The sequence below is a fragment of the Catharus ustulatus genome, chromosome 20 (genome assembly GCF_009819885.2).
Source record: "Catharus ustulatus isolate bCatUst1 chromosome 20, bCatUst1.pri.v2, whole genome shotgun sequence".
NCBI classification, from domain to species: Eukaryota; Metazoa; Chordata; class Aves; order Passeriformes; family Turdidae; genus Catharus; species Catharus ustulatus.
The window spans coordinates 9,044,328-9,059,721 of NC_046240.1; the positions used below are offsets into that span (position 1 = coordinate 9,044,328).

Here is a 15,394-nt window from a genome sequence, read left to right on the forward strand (position 1 = left end):
CTCAATTATTGGCAAGACTTTCATATTACAGCTGCCTGGTTTTTCAAGCAAACACGGCTGGTTTCCATCTTGCAGTACCTTCTGTAGAGAGTTAATGCAACAGAAAATAAAATAATCTACTTAAGAAAGCTAAACATATCATTAATGAAGTGCAAGGGGGAAAAAAGTGAAAATGGAATAAAGACTTGCTGGGAATATGACTAAGAAAACAGAGCATTCACGTCAGCAATGAAGGGAGGCAGCTTTAATTGATTGTTAGGTATTGCTAGTGGGAGTCTTCCAAGACAAATTAAACACAAGGAAAATACCAGACCTTGACTACAAACTGAACTGCAATTCCAGTCTTTGAGACTGTATTCACCCAGACAGTCCACAAAGAGGCTTCCTCAAAACTGCCACACCAAGCTGAACACACCATGTTCTCAGCAGAAGAGGTGATTTTCATTTGTAAGTTATTATAGTACTGAAATATCCCCTTGAAATATAGCAGCACTATAAATAGCTGACATTTGAAATGGTATTTTCCAGAGAAACAAAGTAAGAAGCTGCTATCCAGGGCTCCCACTTCCTTTGCAGAACCCCCTTTTGGCAGCAGAAGGAAAACTTCACTCACTGTCACACTTCATCCCCTGGTGCAGGAGCCCGTAGAGCAGGGACCCACAATGGTCACAGAAGGTGGGGCTGCCATAGGTGTGGATCTTGAACTTGTGCTTGCTTCTGGGATCCTGCAGAGCAAAACAGACACAGGTTCTAAGTCTAAATTCTAAACTGACACACCTTTAATTTATTACTTTGAATACCAAAATATTCCCAGCTTGTGCTGCAGGAAAATACATTTCAGTGTGTAGCTTGTTCACAACCTTGCAGTGGTACCTGCATTGGCACAGGAACATTGTCCTCAGTTCCTAATTCTCCTTTTTATGGTGCTGTAAGAAAAAATTTGTCAGCTCAGGCTTGTTCCCATGATTTATGGACACTAAAATTCATTTACTGACTGCTCACACACATAAAGTTTAATGGCAGTGTTCAGCCTGTGGCTGAAGACTCACAGACTAATTACAGAGTGTTATTGTCACTGTTCTGAAGTGTGACACAAAATACAGCAGGAGAACTGGGAAGAAACTGTTCATGGGCTAATCTGGAATACAGTCCAATGACTGTAAAATCAGGATTTTACAGATGGGATCATCTTGAAATGCTGCAACTTTATAATCTCTATTTTAAATGAAAGAGAATGAATTCTAACTTGGCACATGGTAAATATTTTACAGAGACTGCTGTTCTCATCTGATTTTTGAGCAGAGAAACTTCAGAGGGAGGACATTTTAAGGCCGCCAGCAGCTTGGAAATGTTTCCTAATTTAGGCCCCGTGAAAGGGAATACACCCAAATCACTTAAACACTTCACACATCCAAAGACATCTGCTGTTTCTGAAGGAGTAAGGTCCCTTCTGGAAAACCAGGAACATTTATTTCAGAGGGAGAAACCACATCTCCCATATGTTCACCCATGGCAGGCTCATTCCAGAGCTCCAGGTGTGCGATGCCAACACAAACGTGGGGATGGCCCTGCCCTGGGCACACCCTCTGTGTCCTCAAATCCTCCCTGACCCTCCCTGCTCCAGCTGCATTTCAGCCAGGACCATCCCAGCCCAGGGCAGAAATTGGGGACAGCAATAACTCTTTATTAAATGCCACACTGGGGTTTGAAATCCGTCCTTGCTGACACTCTTGTCATGGAAATCGTGAAATGCCAGGTCTAAAACACCCTCAATGAAAACACAGCTGCAAAACAAGACATTCAAATGTTTCCCTTCTGTCTACATTTTGTATTATACCTTTATATTGGCTGAGAACTGTTAAGCAGTCTTATAAATACACTGATTTTTAAAATTTACCTGCCAATCAAAGCTTTCAAAAAAATCAAAGGGAAGCCCAGTATGTTGCTCAAAATGGAAAACCTGCTGACTCTTTCCTCAAAATGAAAAGATGTCTCTGATATAAACACTTTCTGAAGAAATTTGGGAGCTTTGATTAGTAATTCTCACAAAAATATGACTATGAGAAGGCAAAACTTTGCCTTCAAATTTCACCATTTTGCCATATTACCCTTTGTGAAGGTTTTTTGTGTCTTGGTAGCATTCTTCATGTGAATTTATTTTGATACTGATTCTAAGTTTTGCAGTGAATCTATAACCACTACTTTTCACTGTATGGAAAGAAATCACAGAGCACCCAGGATAACACATTAAGACTTTAAATTACAAATTCAAATCAAAACTATTTCAGCAATTCTGCTCATTGTACAGCCTTGAGACATGAAATGCAAGCTGCTACCAACTGCATTTATTTTGTAAACACAGTGAACCTCAATGGAGTGACAGCCAGGGCTCCAGAGAACATCTGTTTCTTTATTTATTAAAGGCACAGCAACGGGGCTGGTGGCTCAGGGTCATGGGAACGTGGCTGTGCAGAAGGGTTCTCTGCTGCCTCGGTGACTGTGAGCCTCCCAAACAATTTAAACCACACTTGGGAAGTTAATTCTTCCCTAAATTGTTTTGTTTAGATGACAGAAGGGGACTTGTTGCCTTATAAATATCTACACTTAAATATGGCATCTGTGGCTGAGAGGGACAAAAGCCACAGCTCCTAAGAATGACACTGAATAAACAGAGTTTTAAAGTTGTGCTTGACATCTGGCACACGTGGTATTTATGAGTATAAAGTAATGGTATAGAGGGGAAGGAAATTATTGCACTCAATGTCAAGTAAATACATTGAACCTGTGTATTACACTGAAATTATGGAACACTGGCAAACAATTTCACTCCAAACTATAGGAAATTATCACAGTCAATGTCAACCAAATACACTGAACCTGTGTATTACACTGAAATTACAGAACATGGCAAATAATTTCATTCCTAACAATGGAATGTGCATGTAATTAAGTTAAGCAGGGGTGTGTGTGGCCTAAAAATGTTGTGACATGTAAGGACAACTGTTCTGCACTCACTGAAAACCAACACAAGTGAGGGATGGTGTCTGAATATAAAGTTCTGTGTGGCTACAAAATCCCAGGAAAAGCATTCCTAGAAAACAACAAAACCCAGCCACATGAATAAATAAATAATAAATCAATCAATCAATCATTTTGGATCAAACTTTGGAGTTGGCCCTGCAGGACTCAATGCTTAGAATCTGAATCAGTGTTTGCTTTCTGTACTCAATCTTAATTTTCTATCCTTGTATGAAAATTCCTACTGTGGAGCCTTTCAAACCAACAATTTGATATGAATTACATTTTGTAACAAGAAGCAAATATGTTCTATTATTAGCTATTACTCTGTATGCACACACAAAGTCATTTATGACAAGAAGAGGACAATGGAAAATAGTATCAAAATTACTCCTGAACTGGAAACTTTGTAGGAAATCTCTCTTTTAAGATCTCTTGAATAGAATGTTAAAAACATTTAAAGCCTGCCACGTAAGAGAGTACACTCCATTGTTTATCCTATTTTCTGCTTCAATCTCCTGCTTTCTGGGTTGTTTTTTTAGGTAAATTGAAGTGTAGAAGGTATTGTTATTTAGAAATCAAGTCCAAGACCATCTAGAAAAAGTCAAGAGCTCACTATCCACTCATCACAGATGACATATTATTTTTCATGTTATTTTTCATATTATTCCCATATTTAGAAGGATTTCTCTTGCACTTAGAACCACTCTTGAATCTATACCTTGCACTTCAATTATAAGCAATCATATTAATAACAATTACTGTAATTACTTACATTAACAGCAATTATTTTATCAGTTGTTAATACAGGTTCATACTTCCCAGTGTTAAACATGCATTAATGAACTTATGTTCACCATAGAGCAAATCACATTGTATTCAGCATTTTTTTGGCTAAATGCAAACTATGGAGCTGAAGGAAAGCTCCTGTAAATTTTCTTCAAATATCCTCTTTTCATCAATGTAAACTTTCAATAATTCCCAAAGCAGAGCTGGCAGCCCCATTTTGTAGTAAACACAGGGAGCCAAGCCAGGATCTGACAGATGAACTGCCAAATAATGGCTGCTATTTGCAAGAGAATTGAACTTTGCATTAAACTTGGCATAAATTGTGAAACTCTGAAGGGAAAACCTACTTCTGTTTCCAAAATCCGTCAAAGTTATGAGGGGGGAAAGTGGCAACAGGAAAGCAATGGGGAAGCACTTGTTCAGCAGTGATGGATGATGTGCTCTATTAAAATTCGTGTTATTTTTGTGCTAAAAAGTGAATTCTCTGCTAAGTTAAGACAGTCCTCAATTTTTATAAGTACAACTCAATGCTATACAGTGTAGTTAAACGGGACAAAATCTTCTGGTCAGTTGGTATCACAGAAATTTTGATATTTTTCTTTGAAAAGCCTTTGAATTGGCAAAAATTTAGCTCTGTATTTGCATGCTTTCTGCAATGACATACCTGGGTGTAGCATCCCTATAAAGATGAACTAAGCATCTACACCCCACACAGCTCTGCAAAAATCAGAATATTATTCATCATTCTCAAAGCTGAGGTGTGATTACAGAGAGGAGCAGCAGAGGGAGGATCCACCAGCAGAGGGTTGCACACACTGGCACCAGGTGGAACTGCTGAAAAAAAACCAAAAGTGGAGCAGAAACAGAACCAATAAGGAGTTTGCAGACTTGTCCAGCCAGCTCTGGGTGTGCTCAGAGGGGCTCAGCCAGGAATCCTGCTGCACTCCAGCAGAGGGAAGCAGAAGAACACGGAGGCATCTCCCCAAACCCCACACAATTTTCCATCTATTGCCACGCAGCTCCATCCTGCCCCCCTGCCACCATCCCTGCCATCCCTGCCTCCTCCCTTTGTTTAGCACAAATGAACCCATTTCCTTTATTGAATGCTGATGGAAAGCACCCCCCTGTGAGAAATCATTCCATAATTTCTGTGGCTCTTAGGCGGGGGTGTGCAATAATTGAAAGTGCATGGTTAACCAGCAGCACATGTCAAACTGTGCCTCAACACAGCACACAACAGCTTATGAGCATTATAGCTCAGAATTCTTCCTAAAAGCTCCCTTTTGATCAGAATTTTATTCCCCCTGATAGCAACACTGAACCTGCTATAATTTTGCAGGCATTAAATCACCACATTGCCTTTAATTTTCAAGCACACAAACCTCACTCTGTGCTATGTGTGCACCAGTGGAGGTTTTACAGCAGATTATTACTTGAGAGGTCTTTTCATGGGATGCAGCTTGAGTGTGTCAACAACTCTGCCAGCAGGGCCAGGGATGCACTGTGCCCTGGGCTCTGTCCCTGGTGTGGGCAGCAGGAGAGGGGGATTCTGTCCCTCTGCCCCACCTGAGAGCTGCCCCAGCCCTGGGGCCAGCACAGGAGGCACCTGGAGCTGCTGGAGAGACCCAGAGGAGCCCATGGAGATGCTGCAAGGGCTGGAGCTCCTCTGGAGCCAGGATGGGGAGCTGGGGGTGCTCACCTGGAGAAGAAAAATCTGGAGAGACCTCAGAGCCCCTTCCAGGACCTAAAGGGCTCCAGGAGAGCTGGAGAGAAACCTGGGACAAGGCATGGAGGGACAGGACACAGGGAATGGCTCCCACGGCCAGAGGACAGGGCTGGGTGGGATTTTGGGATGGAGTTCCTGGCTGGGAGGGTGGGGAGGGGCTGGCACAGGATGCCCAGATTTGCTGTGGCTGCTCCTGGATCCCTGGAATGTCCAAGGCCAGGCTGGACACTGGGGCTGGGAACAGCCTGGGACAGTGGGAGGTGTCCCTGCCATGGCAGGGTGGGGTGGGATGGGATGGGATGGGATGGGGTGGGATCAATGGGATGGGATGGGATGGGATGGGATCAATGGGATGGGGTGGGATGGGGTGGGATGGGATGGGATGGGGTGGGATGGGATCAATGGGATGGGATTGGCTGCAAGGTCTCTTCTAACCCAAACCATTCTGTGACTCTGTGACCTGTCTGCCACAGCCTGGGCTGGGGCATAAGGTGTGAGGAAAAAGGACCAGCGTCACTCATTAATGCCAACAAGGTGTTAGAAAGGAGATAAGATTAATGTATTAAAAATTGCCTATGGTTGGTGAAAGGATTTTTTTTCCCCTACCTGAACTGCTATTTTTGTGATCATTAAGTAGCAGAAAATGCAAAAGTGCAAGTGTAAAAACATTTTTGGAGAAATAGAGAATTACATTTTCCATTACAAAAAAACCTTAAAGGAGTTCTGCAGATGAGCTGTGAGGTCCTCAGGTTGTATGAGGGCCTACTACAACAAAGAACAATTTTGTGTAAAGAAATGCAAATGCACCCAATTTTCCATTTTGTATTTCCATAACAGAACCACAAGATGATTCTTCCTTCCCAGCAAAACTTCCATACATACATAGTTACTAACTTAAAAGGTGTACAGGAAAAAAAGCTAAAAATTTTCAAACTACTTCACTTAGACAAAAGAAAAAAGTAATTCCTGAATATCTGTAGCACAAACTGTGGTATGTTTGTGTTTCTACTGAAAACAGGGGTGACAGTGTATTCCAAACATGCAAAACAATTTACAAATTGTTACAAGAGATACGAGGTCACTGTTCCTCTTTACCAAGGGAAAAGCCCAGCACTGGCAGGTGTTTTCCTCACTTTAAGACACAGCCTTTAACCATTCCCTGCTGTGACAACATCTTTCTTTGTCCCCTCCAAATATCTTCACAAGTATGGATCTGCTGCAAGAAATCAATGAAACCACTGCAATTTGTACTGCACACATTTCCCTTAAAACAGCTTTAACTTCCCCCAGTGAATACCAAGTTAATAAAACATATTTGAGAATATATTTGAGTGTGGTTTTCCCTGTACAGAGCCAAATCCTACATCCAACCCACGCTGTCCTCAGGCAAATTTCCCTCTCAGCTCTGAAGGTCTCCAGCTTTTCTAAACACTTTCCAAGCAGTGACTACAATATCCAGGATCCCACTCAGACACCACACCTGTTTGAGACACTTTCTTCTGTTTGTTATTTGTTTTTGCGCTGAGAACACAAAATACTGATTGGTAATTTGCTCTGCATCTTAATTAAAGAAAACCACTTTGAAGCTGCAAGAGCCAAGGAGCCAGATGCTTCTACTGGAAATAACTTCCAGGGCTTAAAATATGGGTCTGTCATCAGAGCTCAGGAGCAAGGAAGAGGAAAAAGTTCTTGTTTAACTGGTCACCAGCTTTGTTCTTCCCTGGCTGAGTGAGACTGGGAGCAAAGAGCATCTGAGACTCTTGGGAATGATTAGGATCATACAATTCATTAATAGAAAATGCAAAAGTGCTTAAAGCTCATTTGATATTTTCCCTCTCAGAGCTGAGTGCAGGAAAGTTTTATTGCTTTCAGGAAAGTGCAGTAAAAGATCAGACCTCAAAATCAGAATTCTACTGCCCCAAAATCACAAATATCCCAGGAGGGCTGAGGCTGGCTGGGATCTCTGAGACTCCTGAGCCCAAAGTGGGCTCAGAGTGGGGGCAAATCAGCAGGGTTTGGTTCATGGGGTTACTCCTCCCCAGCTGCAAGATGCTTCAGAGCTCCAAATCCACCTGCCAAGCACCCAAATAAATCTCCAGGCTGAGACACCAAGAGCTCCTTCCTGCTGTGCAGCACAGGAATGGCACGAGTGTGCACTTCTACCTGGGGAGAAATTACAGCCAGGCTCTTTCCAGGAATCCACCTCCAGGCAGAATGTGAAGTTTGGAGTGACTCAAAGGAATAACTTGGAGAAAGAATTCATTCATTCAATTCCCTGACACGTGCAGGATGGGAAACCTGAACACACTGGAGGAGTTCAGAGCATAAATGGAGATGTATTCAACTCTGCAGTAACAGTGCAAGGTACTGGTGGCATAGGGAAATAAAGACTAAGCAAAAATAGCAAAATACAGGTGATTTCACCTTTGCAAACACTGCTGTGCCTCTGCTAGACCTGCACCAGCACCTGAAAGCAGCTGCAGCACAGCAGGATCACAACCCTCCCTGGCTTTGAGGGTTGGGATGACATTCAGAAATGAAGAATTATTCTCAAGTGCTGTAGAAGAAAAATCTTTCATGATTTTAAATGACCCCCCAGCCAAAAACGACAACAAAAATCTCTTTTCCCATTGTGTTACTAAGATCACTTTTATTCTTTACTACTCTAGAGAGAATTGAGAAAGTACACAAACAGAAAAAATACTGTCTTTAAAGAAAATTGAAATTTTTCAATCAACAGCCTCTTCTCTGTAATTGTATAGAAGAGCACAACGTGCACGCAGTTCAAAATGATTCAAAGGCAGATTTTTCAGTCCCCTCCTGGAATTCACAGTAAATTATTATTTTTAATTAAAAGAAACAGGTGGTCATTGAATCAACTGATTTTGATTGCTGCCTTTTGTTCATGTTCTTCTTGTATAGAATAGAACTGATTGAGTTGGCAAAGGGAGAAAGAAGATCTGCATGACTGTACTCCCAGGGATTTGTAATTTCCTAATTACTAGAAGGACACATAAATCCGGAAGGGACTCGGTGTTTACTGGCTATTTTTTCTTCATTCTTTTTTAATGAAGAAACTGCAGTATAATTACAGAAAGTGCACAAACAAAAGCTCCTGTTAGAAAATGATTCACGACGAGGAGAAATGGAGAGAGATTTGGTTTCAGATACAAGTCACCATCGTGTTACTGTGCACAAATCATTTCAATAAAGATGAAATCCAGGGATCTGGATTCAAGTACTAGAAAGCCAGAGACAGTCTGTATATGTCTTGCTTAAACCCCCTCATTTATTGGCTTTATAATTTTGTAATTTGTTAATTTGTCGAACAGATACACTTTACAACACAGAGCACTCTTTACACCTTGAATATATACTACAAAAAACTGGTTAAACTAATTTTAATAAATTCCTTCTGTATAGAATAGTATTGCCATATCTCCATAGGTACAATATGGTGAATTATCCAATATTCCAAATTACAGTGAAATTTCTATGCTTTCCAATGGAGCTGCAATAAAGGACTTAATTGTGTGACATCAGGTTGCATGAGAATTATCCTACATTAATATACTGCTGTACTATAATTTCTTGTCACTTAAATATTTCAGTATGTTTGAGTACAAGATCTTCCCATCAGTTCTTAAATATTTCATTACTGGCCGACTTGCTCATGATAGAGATGACACAACTTTGTCTTTCCTCATTTTCCTCAGCAGGAGCTGGTATCATCCACCCCTCATTCCCTCAAACAGAAAATGAAAGGAGGGAAAGGCTGCAAACCAACATCACCTGAAATGCCCCATTTCCCTGCCAAAGTGGTGACCCTGAGGGCAGAGGCATCAGCTCAAACAATTCCACTTTTGCTGGAGCTGGAACACTGCTCCTCCAAGGAATTGTATGAACATTGATCCAAGAATTCAGGGACTGGCTCCTGCCACCTTTTAATAAGCAATCACAGCCCTAAATGAAGTTCACTGTTGGCAAATTAAAGCTTCAGAAAATCTTTGTGACCCCAAACTTCCTGACTGCAGCCAACAACAAAACCAAAAGAAACTCCAGCTCTGATTTGTAAAGCCAAACCTGCCCTCAGCTACTCCCCTCTGAGGTGGTTTGAATGAAGGTTTTTACAACTATTAAGTGATAGATTCGAGCCAGAATGCTGAGCTGATTTGCCAAAAAAACCCCAGAGCTCGGTGGGAGCAGCACTGTGAGTGTGAATAGGGAATGCAGCTCCCTGAGCTGCCTCTGCCTCTGAGCTGATTCAATGTGCAAGGCCCTGAATAATAACTGGTTCACATTTCCCACTCCTCCTCTGTTTTCCCCTCTGAAATGGTGAAGAACCCACCAGTTTATACAGGCACACCTTCCTTGTTCTCACTAAACCCTTCCCCACCTATTTACATCGCTCCCTCTTCCCACCTCCCACAGCAGCAGCTGCACACTCCACATTCCCAGGAAAGCCATTTTTATGTGTGGATGCATTGCTGCCAAACAGAACATGCAGCATCCATATACACCCCAGCATGGTCCAAAAGCTGAAGCTAACCCCACCAGCTGCTGTGCAGATTTGTTTGTGGAAACTGAGTGCTGCAGGAGGGTGTTCCCTGCACAGTGAGGAGGAAATCCAAGGAGAAGCTGGTCTGTCCCTGCCCCAGGGAATTACACAGAATTGGGAACATCCCATGATATACTCCCCAGAGCACTGCATCTCTGCTTTACCTTTATTTCAAGTTAAGAACTGACTCATGCACTGTCATTTTTCTGTACACAATCCACTGGAATCCTGCATTGATGTTTCAGCAGTTATCACATCCCTGTCAATCACACACAAGCTAATAAATACATTTTTAAAATGTTCCTGCCCTTTACAAAATGACCCATCTGTTTATTCTGGTACAATGGTAAAACAGTGCTGAACTGGAGGGGGGGAAGCAGAAACAGTGATTTTTGAAGAGTCTGAGACATTTTTTGGTTCAGAATCAGTCAAAATTTCACAACTCAACAGCTCACCCAAGAACCTGTGGGGTGGCCTGCTGCTTTCCATTTGACAAACTTTATTAGACAGACATGAATCTGAAACACCCGAGCAAATTGCCTTCAAAGTTACTCACTGAATAATTCATTTCGTGCCTGATATTTTATACATTGGTTAAGCACCAAAATAAAGGCAGGAGGGAGGGTAAAATATGCATAATTTAAACCCCCATGTCTCTGTTCTGTTCTGCAGCTCAGCTCTGTTTTCAGGGGTATGAATGTTACCACCTATAAACCAAGCAGACATTTCACCACAAAGGCAGAATTTTGTCCTCCAGAGACAAAAATTCCACGAATGATCTCTACCTACAAATCCCATCAATGATTGAAGGATTTGATTCAAATATGTTTATCTCCAAATCTTCAGCTCAGTGTGAAAAATGCTGCTCTCAATAAATCATAGCCATGATCACACCATGGGAGATGCTCAGGGACAGAGTCCTTGGATGGTCTTTTACATTGTATAACCACTCAAACACTATTTATTTCTGCATGGAACAGATGTTTTTCCATATGTCTGAATAACCCTTCTTCAGAAAAGTAACTCAAGCACATTAAATTTTGCAGACCAAGGAATATAGACATCAGGCTCATTAGTATTTATAGAACATTTGGGATCTTTTCTATAGGGAAGTCAGTATTTCTCATTGTAAGAAGTCACTAATCCTACTCCTCTGTATAAAACATAAATAGGCAGCTAAGAGTGAATGTGCAAGATGCTCTGACATGCTTTAGCACTCAGATCCTGACCTTACAATGGCAGAGATCCCAGCCAAGCTGTCTGGCCCATAACATTTTTCCATGCCAATGTAGCAGTTGCTATTTATTAGACGATTAAAAATTCAGAAAACAATATTGAAACTGGAAAAAAAAAAAAAAAGTTAATGGTGCACAGTAAAACCCCTGAAAGAAGGACAGGCTTTTAGCACAGGCTCCTGATCCACCAACACTTGGCAGCTCTGTCTGTGTTTCAAACCCAAAATTTGATGGGAGAAAAGTGTTTCACTGAGATCACAGTTGAGGGCACACTCAGATTAAAAATAAGAACTAACACAAATCTCTCCCTTTATTTGAATTTGACCCTTTTGAGGTTTTCTAATAAAAAATCTGAACACAATAAGGACTATTTAATCACATCAGAGGAGTGCTGGGAGCCCTGGAAGGATTTCCTCAGGGCTGCCTTGCTCCGAGGGCTGAATGAGCCTGAACTGCTTCACAGCATCAGGAAAAGTCCTCACAGCATTTAGCAATGAATTATAATGAAATCTATAAATATTTAATGGCTCTGGCAATTAACTCTGCCCTCTTCAAAGGGAAGAAAAAAACAAAAAAGGAAATACAGAAAACCTTCACCAAACCATTTAGTGACACGGAACTTCCTCCCCCAGCTATTTCGAGTGTGCCCATCCCAAAACCAATCCATGGACACAGATTTCAGTAATAAGCATTTTTCCTTCTCCTTCTTTAATGAGAGTGTTTTTCTCAAGGCTGTTGATGGTAAAGGAGCTTCCCAGATTACACTGAAGGCTCAGGGTTTGGAAGAAAGCCTGCACAGAAGCGTTCTGCTGGCACAGTGCTCCCAAAGAAGGGAAGGCGAGTTTGGATTCCTAGTTTTTATTTCTCAGAAATCACTTTGTGGGTAAGAACATCCCTCAGAGGAGCCTCTGATGATGAAGATCTCACTGCAGAAAACACTGCAGTGTTCACCTACACCAGGGCACCATTAACCTCTATAAATACTTCATTCTCCTTGTTATTTGGAACATAAACTAAAAAAACCACAGCCAAACTCCCCAAGAATCCTCCTCTGTGACATCTGCTGTAACAGTTCTTGACTTCACAGGTCAAGTAAGACTTTTCAGCACACATTCCTCCTTCCTCCTCCTCAGCCTGAGAGCTCCCAGTCAGTGTAAATTTATGGTGTCCTAAATGCTGCTGTGCCTGTCATCCATCATTGCTGGAGTTCATCCTCTTAAGTGCTACCAGGTCTGTTTTATTCAGAAAACATTTATGCAAGAGCAACAGACAAAAAAACCCCAGAAGAGTGAAAAATACATAAAAAGCTTTAATTTAATAAATAAATAGCTTTTTTTCCTTCTCTTTACAAGTTGTGTCATTTTGGCTCTATCCTCATCTCACAAAATGCAGTCACCAAACACGTACTGGGAGTCCCTGCAATGACAGCTGCAATTACAACTGTAATTAATTTGCCAACACGAGGTTGGACACTTGTCTGCTTATTGCATCATTTATCACTTAGATTCAGCCTTTAGCTGAGAGCTCTGCAGGCTGATATTGCCATGGAGGAAATAAAAAATTGGGAAGATCTTATGTTCTATTCATGAAAGGTATTCCAGAGCAATGTTCATCAGGATTACAGCAGGCATCAGGAAAATTGCTTGCATGGATGGCAGCAGAGTAAGGGCATTATTCCTCATCTGCAAGTAATGTAATTTTTTAAAAGAAGAAGAAAAGAAACTGCTCTTCCTCTGTAATACCAATCTAGAGATTAACAGAGGCTTTTTCTAGCACTGCCAGCTAAGCCTTTGTAAGGCTGCATCAAAAACAATTATTAAAATTAATCCCAGGTACAAATGGAATTGCATAATATTAATCCTGCTGAAAGAAAAATCTGCTATGATAAACATGTAGAAAACAGACATGAGGAGCAAAGAAAACACCTTTGAAACCCAGTTTTGCTAACACTGGTCAGGTGCTGGGCCTGTGAACATGAAATCACTGGTGGCAGTCAGGTGTCTGTCCTTCTTTTGTGGTGGCCACTTTGGCAACAATCTGGACATCCACAGCCAATCAAGAAGTAGCTGGAGGTGTTTTTTTAGTTGGAGATTAAACTAAATATAAAACCCTGGGAGAAAAATGCTTCCATGATTGACTGCTCTATGTGCATAAGATGGAAAAAGCTAAATGCAAAGCAAATATTAATGAATTGGTAGCCAGAAATTACAGATTCAGGGGTCCTTAAGAAAATTCACTTCATCACAGAAAATGTGTCCTCACCATTACATGAATAGAGAAGGAAACAATAATGTGTGCCCTCCAGATGAACTTTCACATTTCAGACAGAAAAAATGGTTTCAGATAATACTTTTACAATGTGCATAATCTAAGTTATTAGATGGCAACATAATGCAATTAGCATGACAAAGCTTAATACTAATAGAAATCCTTCTGTTACAGCTTATATTGAGAATTTAATACTCAGGAAAAAAAAATCTGTTCATTGTTCCTCACTGGGCCTTTGGTTTTTATAAAAATAAATTAATTGATGGATTTTAAGTTTGCACGAAAGGCTTCATCTGTTGAGATAAACCAAAGGTGTGCTGCATCAAACAGATACAGAATTTTACTGCATTTTATTCCCTGTTCTGCACAGGCATCACTGGCTTTGCACAGCAGAGCTACAATCATGGTGCCAAATGTCCTGTAGCCCCTGGGATCCAGGACTGGCATGAAGTGTCTCTGTCCAGAGAGGACAATCTGGAAATCCAGGAATTTCAGCAAGTGCAGAGGACAGAACACACAAAGGTGTAGGACTAAGCCTCGTGTGACTGCTGCATTTCCAGTCAGATTTAGGGCATCTCCATCAAATTCATCAGGGGCTATGCAGACAGAAAACACATCTGGGAGAAAGTTTTTTTGTTTTTTTTTAATTCAGATAAAATCAACCATCTCAACCTCTTTCCCACATTTTGGACATCCCCATTCACACAAGGTCATACCTGAGTGCTAATGCTGCTTAGATTTTTGTTAGAGCTCTCTCCATTGCCCTTTCCTGAGATTTAATGCCTAAAACAGTGGCAGGGACAATGACAAAGCACTTCTCTGCTGAGCAGACTCAGCCTTTGCAGGTGCCTTTGGAATCTGACACATTTTTGAAGCTAAAAGTGGTCTCTGACTTTGCACCTCCCACCTTTGGGATTAATTCCGGACAAATAATGTGGGACATGAGCTATGGAAAGGCAAACCTCAGTTCAGCCATGAGGCACAAATAATCCATTCCACAACCAGGGATTCTGCCCAAAAATGAGGATTATTCTGGCTGCACTGCAGGGCTCCAGCTGCTCAAGCATTTTCTGCAAATGAGTTGCTGAGGAAGGAAAGATCCTCTGACTCCAAGAAGTTATCTCAGAGTTTCTAACAGCCCTTCATCACAAGGAAATGAATTTATCATTACCAGAAACACCAATAAAACCCCCACTAATTCAGCATTTCTGCTGGCACCCAGAGCAGCAGCAATCCCCATCTCAGTGTGCATTTGAGTCTGACCCACCTTGATGTGGACTTGTTCTGACAGGCACTCAAAGCCAAATCAAACCCAATTCCCCAGACAGACTTTTCTGCACCTCTGCCAATAATTACTGCTGTGCCTCAAGGTTTCCCCCCAGCATTACAACAGGCTTTGACTTCACATTAAACCTGCCCTGGGTTACTGTGAGCAAGGTGACAAAAGTGCAAACCACAAGAAATCCCACAGGTGATCGTGACTGACTGCATCTGGCACAAAAATCTATAAAAATGCATTATTTAAGAAAAAAACAAATTGCAGCCCAGAAATCAGATCAGTGCAAGCTGAAATAAAAATGCACTTTCACAATAAATATCAGTTAGAAAAGTCAAATTACATTTGCAGCAAAATGAAACATGGTTACACAACAAAACATAACAACAAATAATGACAGTGTTAAGTGTTTAGAAAATCATATTATCTTCCCTAAACTAAACATGGTTTTAAAAGTGGTTAAAACAGATGTGTCTCTATGAACCACTGTTACTTTTCATCCCAAATTCACCAATTTGCATAAA

The 15,394-nt window shown here is 41.2% G+C and overlaps 1 protein-coding gene across 2 annotated transcripts in view; it reads right to left on the reverse strand.

The window, feature by feature from the left end:
* The window catches only part of PRKCA (protein kinase C alpha), a 141,858-nt gene that overhangs the window by 48,258 nt on the left and 78,206 nt on the right, over window positions 1-15,394 (reverse strand). For both annotated transcript variants that reach the window (XM_033076405.2, XM_033076406.2), the window contains exon 4: window positions 614-725. In XM_033076405.2, the coding sequence (XP_032932296.1) occupies window positions 614-725 (112 nt within the window). The remainder of the gene's footprint in view (window positions 1-613; window positions 726-15,394) is intronic.